This window comes from Hippocampus zosterae, chromosome 20 (genome assembly GCF_025434085.1).
Source record: "Hippocampus zosterae strain Florida chromosome 20, ASM2543408v3, whole genome shotgun sequence".
Classification (NCBI taxonomy): domain Eukaryota; kingdom Metazoa; phylum Chordata; class Actinopteri; order Syngnathiformes; family Syngnathidae; genus Hippocampus; species Hippocampus zosterae.
Genome location: NC_067470.1, coordinates 3085051 through 3098568, shown reverse-complemented (window position 1 = coordinate 3098568; position 13518 = coordinate 3085051). Strand labels below are relative to the sequence as shown.

Below are 13518 nucleotides of genomic sequence, written 5' to 3'. Positions count from 1 at the left end.
TCTGGGGACAGGAAAAAGGGCAACTGGAGGGTGTCATGCGCCTGCAGATGTCAAGGGCTCCTCGACTAAAATCAACATTACGGCTTCAATTAAAAATACCTTTACTCTCTCCAAAATACATACAGTATGTATAATTAAAAAAAGGAGCCTTTTGTTCTTGGAGATTCTCAGATATGGCAAGCGCTGCATATTATCAATGAGTACATATTGTGTCATAGTAACATGATTGTATTTTGTTTAGACATATAGTGACTGTCTGTGAAGCATGTCAACCTTAGTCCTAAATGCATGGTAGACACGGCCGTTGTAAATGATATACAATGTACTGCAAATGAATGATAAGCGCATGTCCTCGTTTCACAGTTATTTTTAGGCTTTCTGGCAACTAGAATAACTTAAAATTGACACAATTCCAAGAAAGTAAGGTTATTTTGGGATATTTCTGTCATTTTAAGACGATTGCTCTGATGTCTGTTCACCTGCAACTGTGAATCGGCTTTGCATGACACATTAAATGTATTTTAAAGATATGTGGATCGGTATTGAATTAAAATATATATTTTTTTCATTTTAAAAAATAGTTCAGTCTCCGACCTTCAAGTGTAAAAGCCCGCCTTTTTCTAAAAATTAACCTGTCAGAAAGTACATCGGCATGTCCGGCCCACTGCGACTTCACAATGCGTCTACACTACACAATCCCGGCTCCATAGTGAGTATCTTCACCAACGGCACGAAAGATTTGATTGACTCGCTGAATTTCTCAATTTTAAGAAGCCCCAAAGTTGAAGAACCACTCATGAATGGTACAGGTCAGGTTAGAGTGTAGGCCAATAGCTCCCCCCAATGGTCAAAAGCGTCTATTACATGTGCCACGCCCACACACAATTCTTTGTCCGAGCCGTTGTGCCTCAGAGGGCCTCTCCCAACTCTCTTGGGTCAGCAGGCGGCGTACTGGTTGCAAGACGATCGCGGGGCTCGCATGAACAACCAACCATTCTCACTCACAATCGCACCAAAGAACTTCAATCGACTATGTATTTGAAACGTGGGAGGAAACTAGATTATCCGGGGAAAACCCACGCAAGTACGGAGAGAAATCTTCCATGGGCGTGGCTTGCTGACGTGGCCAATGACGTTATCTCAGATACTTCCGGGTGTTTCTAAAGTGGTGGGGAAGACGCGCAAAAAACTTAAGCGTACAGCTAAAGTTTTTGTTTTTCCAAATCAAAATGAATCGCATTTTTGGCAAGGGGAAGCCCAAGGCTCCGCCGCCGAACCTTACGGACTGCATCGGAACCGTAAGTACATATTTTATTCGCCCCCACCTCGACACACAAGTAAGTAAACAAAGACGAGTCCGTCGTGGTTAAATGTTTGGACTAACTTTTGACAAGTTTGTGCGACTTGGAAACGAGAACGCGTTTTCTTGCCTGGAAATGAACGATTCACCGTACTTGCAGGACTGACGTGGACGAAACCCGATTCGGCGTCGTTGTCATGGGTTGAAAATGCCACACAGAAACCGTGAATCGGCGTCTTTGTCTCGTTTGAAATTTTTGGACAGAGATGGATAAAGTGCCACAATAGAAACTATTTAGTTTTGAGTGAGACTGGCATTAAACCGGTTCTCCAGGTTTGGAGGTGGCCTGAGAGGAAGAGGTTATTTTTAGCTTGTGTTACATACTTTCAGAAATGAAACGGTGTTTGTCATATTTCGTGCCCCAAAGTACCACCGTTACTCAGACATGCTAAAGAAATGGTAATAAGATTTCAAGAGGGGATTAATAGCCATTAAAAAGTAATGTTACACCAGATTGTGACATAACGATGTTTGTAATTGACATCATCCAACCCCCATCAAATTACCCTTGAAAAACAGACTGATCCCCGTTCTGCGTTTTATTTTCTGTTAAAACGAAAGCTTTTGAATGATTGGAAAATGGAAAATACACCTTGTCCAAAAGGTGGATGCCCGTTCAGAGTCTGTGGATAAGAAAATCGCCAGACTGGACGCTGAGCTGGTCAAGTACAAGGAGCAACTGAAGAAGATGCGAGAGGGACCATCAAAGGTGACACAGCAAACACGATCCGCTCGGTGTGCGTTTTGTTGACTTCATATGCTTCTCTGTGCAACCTCCTTTAGAACATGGTCAAACAGAAGGCCATGAGGATCCTGAAGCAGAAGAGGATGTAAGTGCCCTTGTCGCATTCAATATGAATTTATTTGACTTTTATTCAACTTCAGCTTGCCGTTGCAGGTACGAGGGCCAGCGAGACAACCTCATGCAGCAGTCGTTTAACATGGAGCAAAGCAACTACACCATTCAATCCCTCAAAGACACTAAAACCACGGTAAGAGCAAAAATGGCGATACCGTCTGGAAAGTACTCATAACGCTTGACTTGGTCCACGTTTTGTTATGTTACAGCTTTATTCCTCAAAACTATAAATTAAAAAGTCTTACTCTTTTTTTTTTTCTTACATAGATGCTCCAATTGGTTTCTATATATGCTTGCCTTATTGTTGTTTAAGGCTCTGGGGTTTAATTCCATTCTTAGCCACTAGATGGCGAGCTAAAAAATGTGTGTGCGTGTGTGAGGAAGGGGGGGGGGCGGTAAAGCCCTTTGAATGTGTGCGTGTGGTTTACTAACCTGTGGTTCTCCTTAAGGTGGACGCCATGAAGGTCGGCCTGAAAGACATGAAGAAAGCGTACAAGCATGTCAAAATCGATCAAATCGAGGTATTTTTAGACAACTCTCCCACCCCCTTCTAATAATAAGCACAAATACACCGATTGAGCTCAATTTTTGTTTTTTTTACCCCGGTTGAAGAACATTCAAGATCAGCTGGAGGACATGATGGAGGACGCCAACGAAATCCAGGAGGTGCTGGGCCGCAGCTACGGCACGCCCGAGATCGACGAGGACGACCTGGAGGCGGGTCAGTCACAAGAAATGCCACACACTCTTTTCATCGTCACTCTTATTCAGAGTTTCTCTTCGGATTTGTAAAAAAAAAAAAAAATTATGACCTATATTGTTTGGCATGTTTTAATTGTGCTACTTGAACAAATGATCATTTACAGTTCTATTGCAATGTAAATGTTGTAGTCTCATTTTTAACGAATGACATTTTTTGTTATTCAATTCTTTTGATTTTAAAGTATTTTTGTCCGCGCTGTGATTTAAAAACGTTAGCAGTATTGTCATGCGACAAGACATTTTAAAATAGATTCTTCACAACTAACAAGTAAGCCACGCTGTCGCCTGATGATGTCGCGAGTCCGTTCCGCGGTGCGAGTCGGCCATGAACCGCGTTTGTGTGTTCGGCAGAGCTGAGCGCCCTCGGAGACGAGTTCCTGATGGACGAAGACAACTCCTATTTGGACGAGGCGTCTACGGCGCCGTCCATTCCCGAAGGCTTGCCCGGCGCCAAGTCTACCGGGGTAGCCTGCCGCCACGAAGATTCAAACCGCTACCATTTTTTTTTAATGCTTCTCCATTTCATGCTTCTTTTCTTCTTTTGATTGCAGGACGGCATCTTGGTGGATGAGTTTGGCCTTCCTCAAATTCCCGCTACATAAAGGCAGACGATTGTTTTCCTTGGATCATACCCCTCCCCTCTATTTATCCGAGTGACACTCCCTGCCTCAGACTAACCAAAAAGATCCAATAGCTTTCCCGTTTTTCTTCTTGATGATTGCGATGTTCATCAGATATGGAATTCTAATCATGCAGAACATAATAAAGTGTATTTTTCAAACAATCCCACGCGTAGTCACATTTAATCTGTGTTTTTTTCCCCCCCACCGCATAGTTTTACCTATACAGCAAAACTAGAAATATTTGTGGTCATAGCCCCCCCCCAACCACATCATCATCACCAGCTGAGTCTGTAGCTATGGGGAAAGATTTTCTGATGGAGGTAATTGCTGACGCTGGCCTTGCTGCGCAGTTGCTCAAATTCATAGAAGGGGATCTGGAATGCAGGACGGACGGACGGCGTCAAGAAATGGAACGTCAAATAGCCTTCAGAGGTGTGGGGAAGAGTGAGCGTACCTGAACCACTTGGTATCCCAGCAGCCTGAGGTGACGCTGTTTGATGCTCTCGCTGCCGAGGAGCCGTCGGCTGTTGGTGCTGAACCTCCGCTGGCCGTCGATGCATAGCGCGATCCTGTCGGCGTGCGTGTGGCGATTTGACACGATTGCGAATGACGCAAGAAACGCACTGTTAGGTACACAAGCCACTGGGACGGGTGGGCAGTCAAACCATTTTCAGCGCAATTTTTCAAAGTGGCCTGGGGTGTTTGATCGCTGAAAAGCACGCAGGGTCAGACCTTTATTTGGACTTCATTAAAAAAAAAAGTCAATTTAATACACAAATTACTTATTTAATGTACAATTCAATTTGAATTTTTTTCCCCCAAATGTATTTTGAATAGAATTCTTTGCAAGCATTTTTAAAAACAATCATTACACTGACAACCAGTAAAGAAAAGTAAAATTATGAATGCTTAGTTAAATATTAAAATTAAAACTTTTTTGCACTCACTTCTCATTCACGTGAAATAAAATTTTTTATTATTTAGTAACATTTCATATTCTCACATTTGAAACAATTTGATCATTCTTGCATATTTCACTCCATTATTTTCTTTGAATTAAAATTATTGATTTAATTTTTCAGAACATTTCACTCACTTCCCTAAATTGAAATTAATTTTGCAGTGAATTTAATTGTATGTTTTTTTTTTTTAAATCAATTTTTCAAATGGAAAAATTATGAGGAAAAAGGTCCGCATTTATTTGTAGGAGGCTGTTATTTCTCGGTCGAATAGATGGGAACAGGGCATTGACGTACCTTTTGAAGACGTCCTGATGGCTCGCAGGCAGCACGTATCCTTCCTCATCCAGCTTGATCTCCACATCTGCACGCACAATCGCGTATCAAAGCCACGTCGTGCTTTTTGGAGGCTCCGGTGCCTTACCCAGCGTGTAGCAGTAAGGAGTCAAGACTTTAGAGGCAAAGTAGGAGCGAGCGCCAAGCAGCTCCACCAGGCCCGACTTGACCGAGTTGTACAGTTGCGGCTCCACCGCCGTCTCCAGGGAGCGTCCCGGCATCAGAAAGGACTTGACGCGGTACTTGGGGAGCAGCCGGGGACCCTGAGGATCGGGCACACAGTGAGGGTTTCAATGGCGGCCCGATGATTGGGCACCAGCAGCCCCCTTTTGCGCTACTTGTAAAAAGATAGCATTTATCCACCATTTCCCAGGGGGGGGGGGTTTTGTTTTGTTTTTTTCTGTTGACATCTTGTGTACAATTCTACGGCAGCAAAGTGGTTAATGGCACAAATTGGAGACATCCATTATTTCGTCACAGTGGTTCAACAATATCATCCAAAGTGAAATCTCCGATTAGAAGAAATGAAAACTCAAACGCGTTTATAGAGCCCCACCTCATAGAAGGGACACTCCAATTTGACCGTCATGTAGAGTTGAGTTAGCTGCGCCAGGACAAAACGGTCCATCCCGTTCCCTTCCTCTGAAACACGACAAACGCCATTAGACGATGGGACAACTTTAGCTCACCTTTACCCCGCCCCTTGGGGTCAACTTTAATTCGAACCTAGAAGTGAGTGACTGAACTACTGTTGCTCATGTTCTCACTGCCAATTTTTTGTCTTGGCTTTCGTGCGCAAAATCCGTTAGCGTGGCGCTAACACGGGATGCAAAAACAGTGGCGACGGAAGGGCGAAACACTCAGGCATAACTTCTTCTTGTCTGCAAAAACAACTACTAGCAGTTCAGCTTAGCGGTGACGGTCTTCTTCTGTGTTGCATCATCAAAATAAAATCTATGTGTATAACGTCTATGTGTTTCACGGGTCGGCACCGATGGATTCGCTCATTCCCAGGTTTGCGAAAATATTTCAAAAATGTTCCTCGTGGGAGAAAGCGTAGAAATGTATGGCAAATGCTGCCGTAGTTTGCGATGGGAGTCACCTTGCAGCTGCTGGAGGAAGAAGCTGCTGAACACCTTGGAGACAAAGTTGACGGGGAACCTCTCCACCAGGATGCACGAGTGCAGCAGGCCCAGCAGTGTTCGAGGCTGGAACTGCGAGAAACGTGTGCGTAGGACACCCTCCACTTTCCGGAAGAGCTCGCCGGCGTTGGGCGGCAGGTAGGCCAGCTTTCCGAACGGCGCCATTTGCCGCGCCACCTGCCCCGTGCCGTAGCCGTCCGCTCGGTACACGAAGCTCTCGGCCACGACGTCCAGCACGGCCGGCGACAGGATGTTTCTGCGCCCAAAGAACTGCACGGCCTTTGTGAGCGTCTCCGGGTGGCACGTGAAGGCCGTGGCGGACACTCGGCGCTCCAGCGCTTCCACGAGGTAGCGGTCGCTGTGGCCGAAGTGCATGAGAGCGGCGAGGACGGCGGCAAGTTGCTCGTCGGAGAAGCGGGGCACGTGGCGCGCGGCCTGTTTGCACAGCTGGATTACAAGCGGCGTGGCCTGGCTTTGGTCCAGGTCCACCAGAGTCCCCAGCAGCCCGCTGACGGCCGCCTCGTCCATGGAGGGGGTCACCGTCACGGCGTGGGAATGCATGGCGTTCAGGAGGTCGCGGTATTTCCCATCGACGGCTGCACCGTCTCGCAGGAGTTGGTAAACGGCCACGAGTTCATCTAAGCTCCAACACGAGGGTCCCGCTTTCTGGATTTGCGCCATTACTTCGGCCAGCATGGCGCCCCCGGGGCCCTCCACGGCCAACGTGGCCCGGCCCAGGGCGCATAGCTGAGCCACGCTCAGATCGCCGCCGTCCAGCCTCTCTTGGCTCTCCGACAACAGACGCACCTAAACATGCAAAAAGGATGCAAATTACAGGTGCAACACTTCATTTGGGATTGTAGCCAAACTTAAATTTTGAGCGTTCCCGTTTTAAATTCCCACCATCAGGCTGCTCCAGGGGTCGATGTAGAGACGCGTGCACGCCAAAAGCGCAGACAACAGAGCGGAATCGGACAAAAGGCGCGAGTCGCGCTCAAGCTGCAGGCACAGGGCTCGGACAGCGTCGTCCTCCAGCACCGAGGGGTCCCGCAGGCAGGGCCTCTCGCCCTCCTCCCGCTCCAGGTCAGCCACGCGGTGGAGGGCGGCGGCGGCCCCGCCCTCCGATAGCACCACAGAGGAGCGCAGCAGCTTGAAAACCTTTGTAGAACAACCAAACGGCCATTGAGTAGAAGCTCATTTCAATTTGTCACCGTAAAATTCAAATGAGAATTTAATGCAATTAGGTGCACCGCAATGGAAAGTACTATAAATGTACTTAAAATGTGATTCTATTTAAGAGTGACAATTTGTGAATTTAACGACACTAATTGTTTCAACACCTTGGCCGAAGACGAGCAGGAGTTCAAACGCCTGCGGAAGTCGCTCTCCTCTTGATCGGCGTCAGCAGGTCCATGCCGCTGGGTGAGACGGAACTGGGGTGCCATGTCCCTGTGCGACCCCGCAAAGAACGGCTCCCGGACGATGGCGGTCAGGCTACTGGTGCCCCGGGACAGCCGCAGCCGGCGGCAGCCGCCTGTGAGGATGCAGCGCCTTGCCGATGCGCACATGCAGGCTGCACACACCAGGCGGGCCGCCGGGAAGATGGAACCGGTGAGAATCCCTCCTGGGAGTCTCTGGACCAGTTTCAATGCCATGACCTCAGTCCCGATGTGGTCACACTGCAACACATAAAGAACGATCCAAAGTAAGATAAATGAGTGGGATGGAATTTTAGTATACAAACTACAGCACAATAAACTTACGAGGACACACTTTAAAAACAATTTCGAATACAGACAAGCATACATTTCAAACGTAAAATAGATAGAAAATACTGTATGGCCGTAACTGATGTATGACATTTGAATTGATCTTTTAGGAAATAAACTCGCGCGGCAACGCAGACTGTGCTTTGGAAAAACAAACGCCCATTGTGTCGCAGCCACGTTCTAAGTGGAAGCAATGCACGCCAGATGGCGACCATGAATACATGTTTAAATTAAATTTTTTTAAAAATCCCTTGCACCCTAAAAGTTTGAGAGCCGCTGTCCTGAGCAACCTTCAAGCTAGCTAGCTGCTAGCTACGCGGCGACACGAGAAAAGCGGATATCAAACGCTTTCAAAAGGTGACAATTACAAGTGGTTAAATGGAACAACAAGTGCTCAGCATTAATTAATTACACACCTTCACCCTCGGATAAAGACGACGAGAAGTGATGTCGGGCGGCCGGTGTCGGTGAAGATTCGTGTCGTAACGTGCTTCCGTAACAGTGCTTCAGGCGTTCACGGAAGGTTCGTTTTTCTGACAACTTGGCGAGATCTCGGCAGTAACACGATTATGATACGCAACACACAAAAATATTTTCTAAACTTTAGGATCAAGTGAAGGTGATAGTCGAATGAACTGAGACAACATTCCAACTAAATGTTTGGAAACAGTGACGTTGGTGTTTTCCCCCCACACCCGAACGCACCTTTGTATAGAAACATTTCAACACTAGAGGGCGACAAACTTGAAGTTCGGCGTTAGCGTATTAGGCGCGTTTCAACTTACGTACACGAGCGTCGTCGTAGAATGAGGACTGTCAGTTCCATACCATAACTGTATTTTAGCTGCCTCAATTAGGTGCTGTGGAAATAAGTTTTACATAACTTGTCTAGTCAACATTTTAGGTGTGAATTATGACTCAAAATGCACTTTGATTTTGTCGTCTTTGCTCCATCCATTTTCCATGGACTTGCCCATACTTGACAAGAACGAAACATGGTGGGATGCACAAACATGAGTACACCATTTATTGGGAGTTGTCATTAAGGGAAGCGCATTACGAGGGGGAAGGAGGGGAATCCAACATCCAAAGGGCTTTACCCGACACGTTTATATTATAAAATGCAAAAAAAAAAAAAAAACAAGTCAGCTAAAACCGATGTGCATCCGACACTGCAGAGAATTATTGCTTGGGCGTCTCTTACAAAACGGTTTATTACAGAACCGCTGAGATTGGCAAAACAGTGGTCATAGCTGACACAGTAAGTGGAAAAAGAATCTGCTGGCTTTGTTTTGCTTTGGCTTTAATCGTCCTTATCCTTGGCGCCGTGCTTGAGGATGCGCGTGAACTCCACGTAGTTGAAGTTGCTCTTCTTGTCGATGGGCGCCTCGCGGAACAGCTCGTCTACCTCGTCGTCTGTGAAGCGGTCACCCATCGTCGTGAGCAGCTCTCTGAGGTAATCTTCTGGGATGAAACCTGAACGAACCACGGACGGCGATTCAGTTTGTCGTCCATTATCACCCCGAGACACATTTAGGTTTTCTTGACTCTTTTTTTTTTGGTACCTGTTCCCTCTTCGTCAAAGCAGGCAAATGCGTTCCTAATAACGTCCTCGGGGTCGGTGCCGTTGAGCTTTTCTCCAAACATGGTGAGGAACATGGTGAAGTTAATAGGTCCGGGAGCTTCGTTCATCATGGCCTCCAAGTAGTCGTCATTGGGATTCTTCCCTGTGAAGCGCATGTGCATGCATATCACAGGATGGCCTTTGGGTAGCATTTACACCCAGCGGCCAACGGAGACAGACAGCTGCTGGCCGAACCGGTTTTCTAAGAGCTGAGGCTTAAGAACAAGTGCAGACAAAACGTGCAAGTTCCTTCTTGAACGAGATGATATTTGTGTGCTCTTGTACAAAAAAAAAAAAAAAAAATATCTCCAAAATGTCTTCTTGTAACATCGGGAAATTGCTTTTGACCTCAAAACTCTCTGAAGGTTTCACATAAAAATAAGTTCTGCAGATACAATAAAAAAAAAAAGTATTCAATTTTCACTTGCCGTATTGAGGCCTCCTAAACATACGCGAGAACTCACCGAGCGAGGCCAGCATGTCGTGGAGGTCTTCCTTATCCACGAAGCCGTCGCGGTTCTGATCGATCATGTTGAATGCCTCTTTGAACTCCTGGATCTGCGACTGGTCGAACATGGCGAAGACATTGGAGGTGGCGCGCTGGGGGCGCTTCTTGGTGGTCTTCGACTTTGTCCGTTTGCTCGACATCTTGGCAAGTTCGATCTCTGCGCCACAAATTCAAGAGAGACGCATTGAGAAACATCATCTGCTGCCTATCGCCAAGCGCCATCTCCATCTCCGGTACGGCGCGTCGCGTCCCGAGCGGCGTCCCCCGGCGGAGCTATAAATGGAAGTGTTGGCCGTCTTTCTAGATCGCTGCCTAGTGACGGGAGCAAAGTTAACGATGTGCGCACGGATGCCCTTATGAGGCCACGACTCCAATGTGGACGTTTAGCATTCCAAGACGCTCGCGGAAAAATGTGGAATGGGCTGCAACAGGCTCAGTCTTGACTAATGTGATCTATTGGCTTTTTACAGTGCTCTCATTCAACTTCAAATCATTAGTTCAGGGTCAAATATAACAATTTCAATTATTTGTTCGTTTTTGTCATGTAAAAAAAACTGGGTGACAAATTTTGGGTGACGAATGTCAGCACCAGTTGGAAGAACATTGTGCTCATGACCTGCTTTTGTTTAAAGTGTTCTTTGAGTGAGACAGTTTGATGGTGCAAATATGAGCAACAGCAACAATATTAGCAATGCAATAATATTTTTTCATTACTAATAAATGAATTAGATTAATTTGTATTTTTCTTGCCCAGCCCCCAAATTTCAGAAAAAAACAACATTGTCTATCACTGCTTTCCAGAGTAAAAGTTTGCAAGTTGTCTTTGGATTAAACACTGGGTTTGTTTATGTGACATGATAAAAGCAAGTTCCAGGGCACTCTGACATCAATGTCAGTAAACAGCAGGGGGCAGTACGACAAAATGGCTTCCTGCCATGTGATGGCAGGAAGCAGGTCATCTTAGATCTTGTTCCATTAATGCCATTATGCCATGTCAAAATGGTGCAGGACACAGATCATATTCCAGCAGACATGCCTTTTTGACATGCCTTCAGTTATGAACTCAGAAACGATTTTTAGGGCGGCAAACCTTTTTTGGGGGCGGGGGGTTTCATCAAATACTACTCACTTTGGTTCCGTTTTGTCTGAACAGTTACTGTGAGTGACCAACATTTCGCGATTATCCTCGATCAAATTTTGCATGAATGCCTTCGAACTCGGGTCAACTTTTGGTCTAGTGGAAAAAGCACAACTACTCATGCAACCGTACACACCTGTTCAGCACGAAAAGGGAACTTTTACCTCGCCCTGAAAGCATCATTCGTTGCAAATAGGAACGGCCAAAGGCAAAACGACGCAATTTAAAAGCAGAATGGAATGCGGCCCGGCCTGGCAGCTACATAAACAATACGACAAGAGTAACTCACACACAGAACTACATCTCCTCGTATGACACATCTACATTTTAAAGGTAATTCCTTCGTCTGACGTGTCGTGTTAATTTGCTTTTGTTGTCGAATCAAACAAAGTGACGGCCGCCGCGAAAGCTAACGACAGCTAGGTGGCTAATCGTCTCAGTTTGGCTTTTCATTTCCTTCGTAGTCGCCAAACTAAAGCACACCTACTTTCTACTACTTTGTATGTTCAGTAATTCGAAATCGGCACTCGTACCGTAAATAACAGAGTTCTGAGGAACAAATGGCGTATTTACCTGACGACAACAAGCAGAACGATTGCAACTTAACTCGTCTTCTCGCAACCACCGCCCTTCACTTCCTGACTTGTCATCTTGGCGTAGGCCAACCGCTCGGGACGTACCAACTACAAACCAAGCAAGGGAGTCTCGCGACGTCATGGAAATGTTACGACTTGTGATAAAATAAACACATCACCTATAAGGTCACATAAATACACATAATCTGAGGGGAATATGCATTATTTGGAAAATGTACGTGTTTTTGTGACAAAAAAACGATCAATTTTGTTATATTTCACTCCCCCCCCCCACGCCAAGTGTAACATTCCCAACCAAGCCACCACGTTCGTTGACGTCCCTGGACATGCCCAAATATGGCAAGAGAAGTCAACGCCACCATATTATGCAATAAAGCACCACGAAAACAATAGCCAATCAAATCACCTCTCTGGGTCTTTTTGCGAAAGAAAAAACTACACAGATGAAGCTCACTTTTAATTGTCCTTTTGTTGGCGGTTCATTACTATTTTTCCCCTAGAGCTCACCGTTTTTACCACATCTGTTAACTCGTATTAACATCGAAAAAGGGCTATAGATGTTTGAATGGAGCACAGTACACACAACAGGTGGCACGACAGTCATCGCTGCGCACTGTGTAGGGAGGAGGATTACAAATCCAGGAATTCTACAGTAACATGAGTCAAGAGGTGGAAATGGGAGGCATTTTGTAATGCTTAAAGCTGTATTTCCTCTATAACATTGTACATTCAATGCTTCAGTCCAAATATTTACATGGGGTTAATTATTTAACATTTGAAACATATCGATTGTTTTGCAATCCATAAAGTTCAATTTCCTCTTCAACGTTCGACATCCAACGTTTTATTTCAATCCAAATATTTGCATGGAGTTAATATTGTTTTCCACATTCCCTCACGTCTTATGGTTGTTTTTCAGTCGTTACTTTGTCGGCCTCTGGCGGACAATAGATGGCACTGTATCATCGTGCAGGTTGGATTATTTTTAAATTACGCGGCAAAACTGGGCGGAAAGGTGAGGGACTGGTTTGCACGTCTGCCTCACAGTGCAGCGGTGCAGGGTTCGATTCCGGCTACGCCCTTCCTGTGTGGAGTTTGCATTTTCTCAAATGAATTATTACTTCAAACTACGTTCATGTCGTTTTATTAAACTGTGAGTGAATTTGGTGTCATTTTATTTTATTGTACAGTATCTACTGATGACATCAGCAGTCACATATGAGAGTGAAACCAGAGCATTGACCTAAAGAGACTCAGAGAGAGTGACAATGATGAGTAACAATAGCCTTGGCAGCGGCTAAACTTAGAGGCGGCTGTTGTGCTTATGTGCTCTAAGCTCAAGCGAAAGATAGAAAATGCTCCCTGGGGGAGGTGGCAGTCAGGCAGGCACATTGTAGCTTCACATGTTTACAACAGCTGCACACAACAACAAACCAAAGTTACAACAAGCTGGCAAAAAATAAGCAGGTACGCTACCGTGTACCAGTCATGATCCCCTCATTTTACAGCTTCTTACAGTGATAATGGCAATTTTAAAAGCTGGGGTAACATCTCACTGGCATCGGGCGTAATACTCACAACTGCCAAACCATCTCTTTTTTTCAGGAGACCCCAAAAATAGTTTGTTCAACATTGCACCATCAACGAACGCAAAGCATTTTCAACAGTTTAAATTATACAATACATCATTATTTATATAGTGCTTTCACAACTCAATCAGTTGAGTTGTGATCAGCTGATTGAGCAATAATTTGTAAAAACAACAGCCAGACATGTGGACGATGTTTTCCGTTGTAGTTAATCTAGGTTGACGGATAATGATGCGCTTTAAATCAAACGCTG

The 13518-nt window shown here is 45.5% G+C and overlaps 3 protein-coding genes across 3 annotated transcripts; 1 reads left to right on the top strand and 2 right to left on the bottom strand.

Moving 5' to 3' along the window:
- The first annotated feature begins 1113 nt into the window (after positions 1-1113).
- Positions 1114-3765, top strand: chmp5b (charged multivesicular body protein 5b). Its single transcript, XM_052054890.1, has 8 exons — positions 1114-1298; positions 1965-2069; positions 2144-2190; positions 2259-2352; positions 2669-2740; positions 2832-2940; positions 3333-3445; positions 3533-3765. The coding sequence occupies exons 1-8, from the start codon at positions 1230-1232 to the stop codon at positions 3581-3583; spliced, it is 660 nt and encodes a 219-aa protein (XP_051910850.1). The 5' UTR covers positions 1114-1229; the 3' UTR covers positions 3584-3765.
- Positions 3766-3861: 96 nt separating this feature from the next.
- Positions 3862-8519, bottom strand: fastkd3 (FAST kinase domains 3). The gene is made up of 9 exons (XM_052054882.1): positions 8227-8519; positions 7382-7720; positions 6945-7199; positions 6002-6848; positions 5456-5541; positions 4988-5162; positions 4861-4927; positions 4059-4173; positions 3862-3978 (listed from the first exon to the last, which is right to left on the bottom strand). Exons 2-9 carry the CDS (start codon positions 7694-7696, stop codon positions 3880-3882), a joined length of 1959 nt encoding a protein of 652 aa, XP_051910842.1. The 5' UTR covers positions 7697-7720; positions 8227-8519; the 3' UTR covers positions 3862-3879.
- Positions 8520-8809: 290 nt separating this feature from the next.
- Positions 8810-11809, bottom strand: myl12.1 (myosin, light chain 12, genome duplicate 1). Its single transcript, XM_052054891.1, has 4 exons — positions 11654-11809; positions 9899-10099; positions 9376-9537; positions 8810-9286 (listed from the first exon to the last, which is right to left on the bottom strand). The coding sequence occupies exons 2-4, from the start codon at positions 10080-10082 to the stop codon at positions 9114-9116; spliced, it is 519 nt and encodes a 172-aa protein (XP_051910851.1). The 5' UTR covers positions 10083-10099; positions 11654-11809; the 3' UTR covers positions 8810-9113.
- Positions 11810-13518: the final 1709 nt, after the last annotated feature.

Excerpts from the sequence above, each read along its gene's own strand:
- chmp5b (XM_052054890.1), top strand. The coding sequence starts at position 1,230 with ATGAATCGCATTTTTGGCAAGGGGAAGCCCAAGGCTCCGCCGCCGAAC. Across the intron at positions 2,941-3,332 it reads CGAGGACGACCTGGAGGCGG|AGCTGAGCGCCCTCGGAGAC; the intron begins GTCAGTCACAAG and ends TGTGTTCGGCAG. Across the intron at positions 3,446-3,532 it reads CCGGCGCCAAGTCTACCGGG|GACGGCATCTTGGTGGATGA; the intron begins GTAGCCTGCCGC and ends TTTTGATTGCAG.
- fastkd3 (XM_052054882.1), bottom strand. The coding sequence starts at position 7,696 with ATGGCATTGAAACTGGTCCAGAGACTCCCAGGAGGGATTCTCACCGGT. Across the intron at positions 7,200-7,381 it reads CCTGCTCGTCTTCGGCCAAG|GTTTTCAAGCTGCTGCGCTC; the intron begins GTGTTGAAACAA and ends TGTTCTACAAAG. Across the intron at positions 5,542-6,001 it reads CTTCCTCCAGCAGCTGCAAG|AGGAAGGGAACGGGATGGAC; the intron begins GTGACTCCCATC and ends GTCGTGTTTCAG.
- myl12.1 (XM_052054891.1), bottom strand. The coding sequence starts at position 10,082 with ATGTCGAGCAAACGGACAAAGTCGAAGACCACCAAGAAGCGCCCCCAG. Across the intron at positions 9,538-9,898 it reads CGACATGCTGGCCTCGCTCG|GGAAGAATCCCAATGACGAC; the intron begins GTGAGTTCTCGC and ends TGCGCTTCACAG. Across the intron at positions 9,287-9,375 it reads CTTTGACGAAGAGGGAACAG|GTTTCATCCCAGAAGATTAC; the intron begins GTACCAAAAAAA and ends TGGTTCGTTCAG.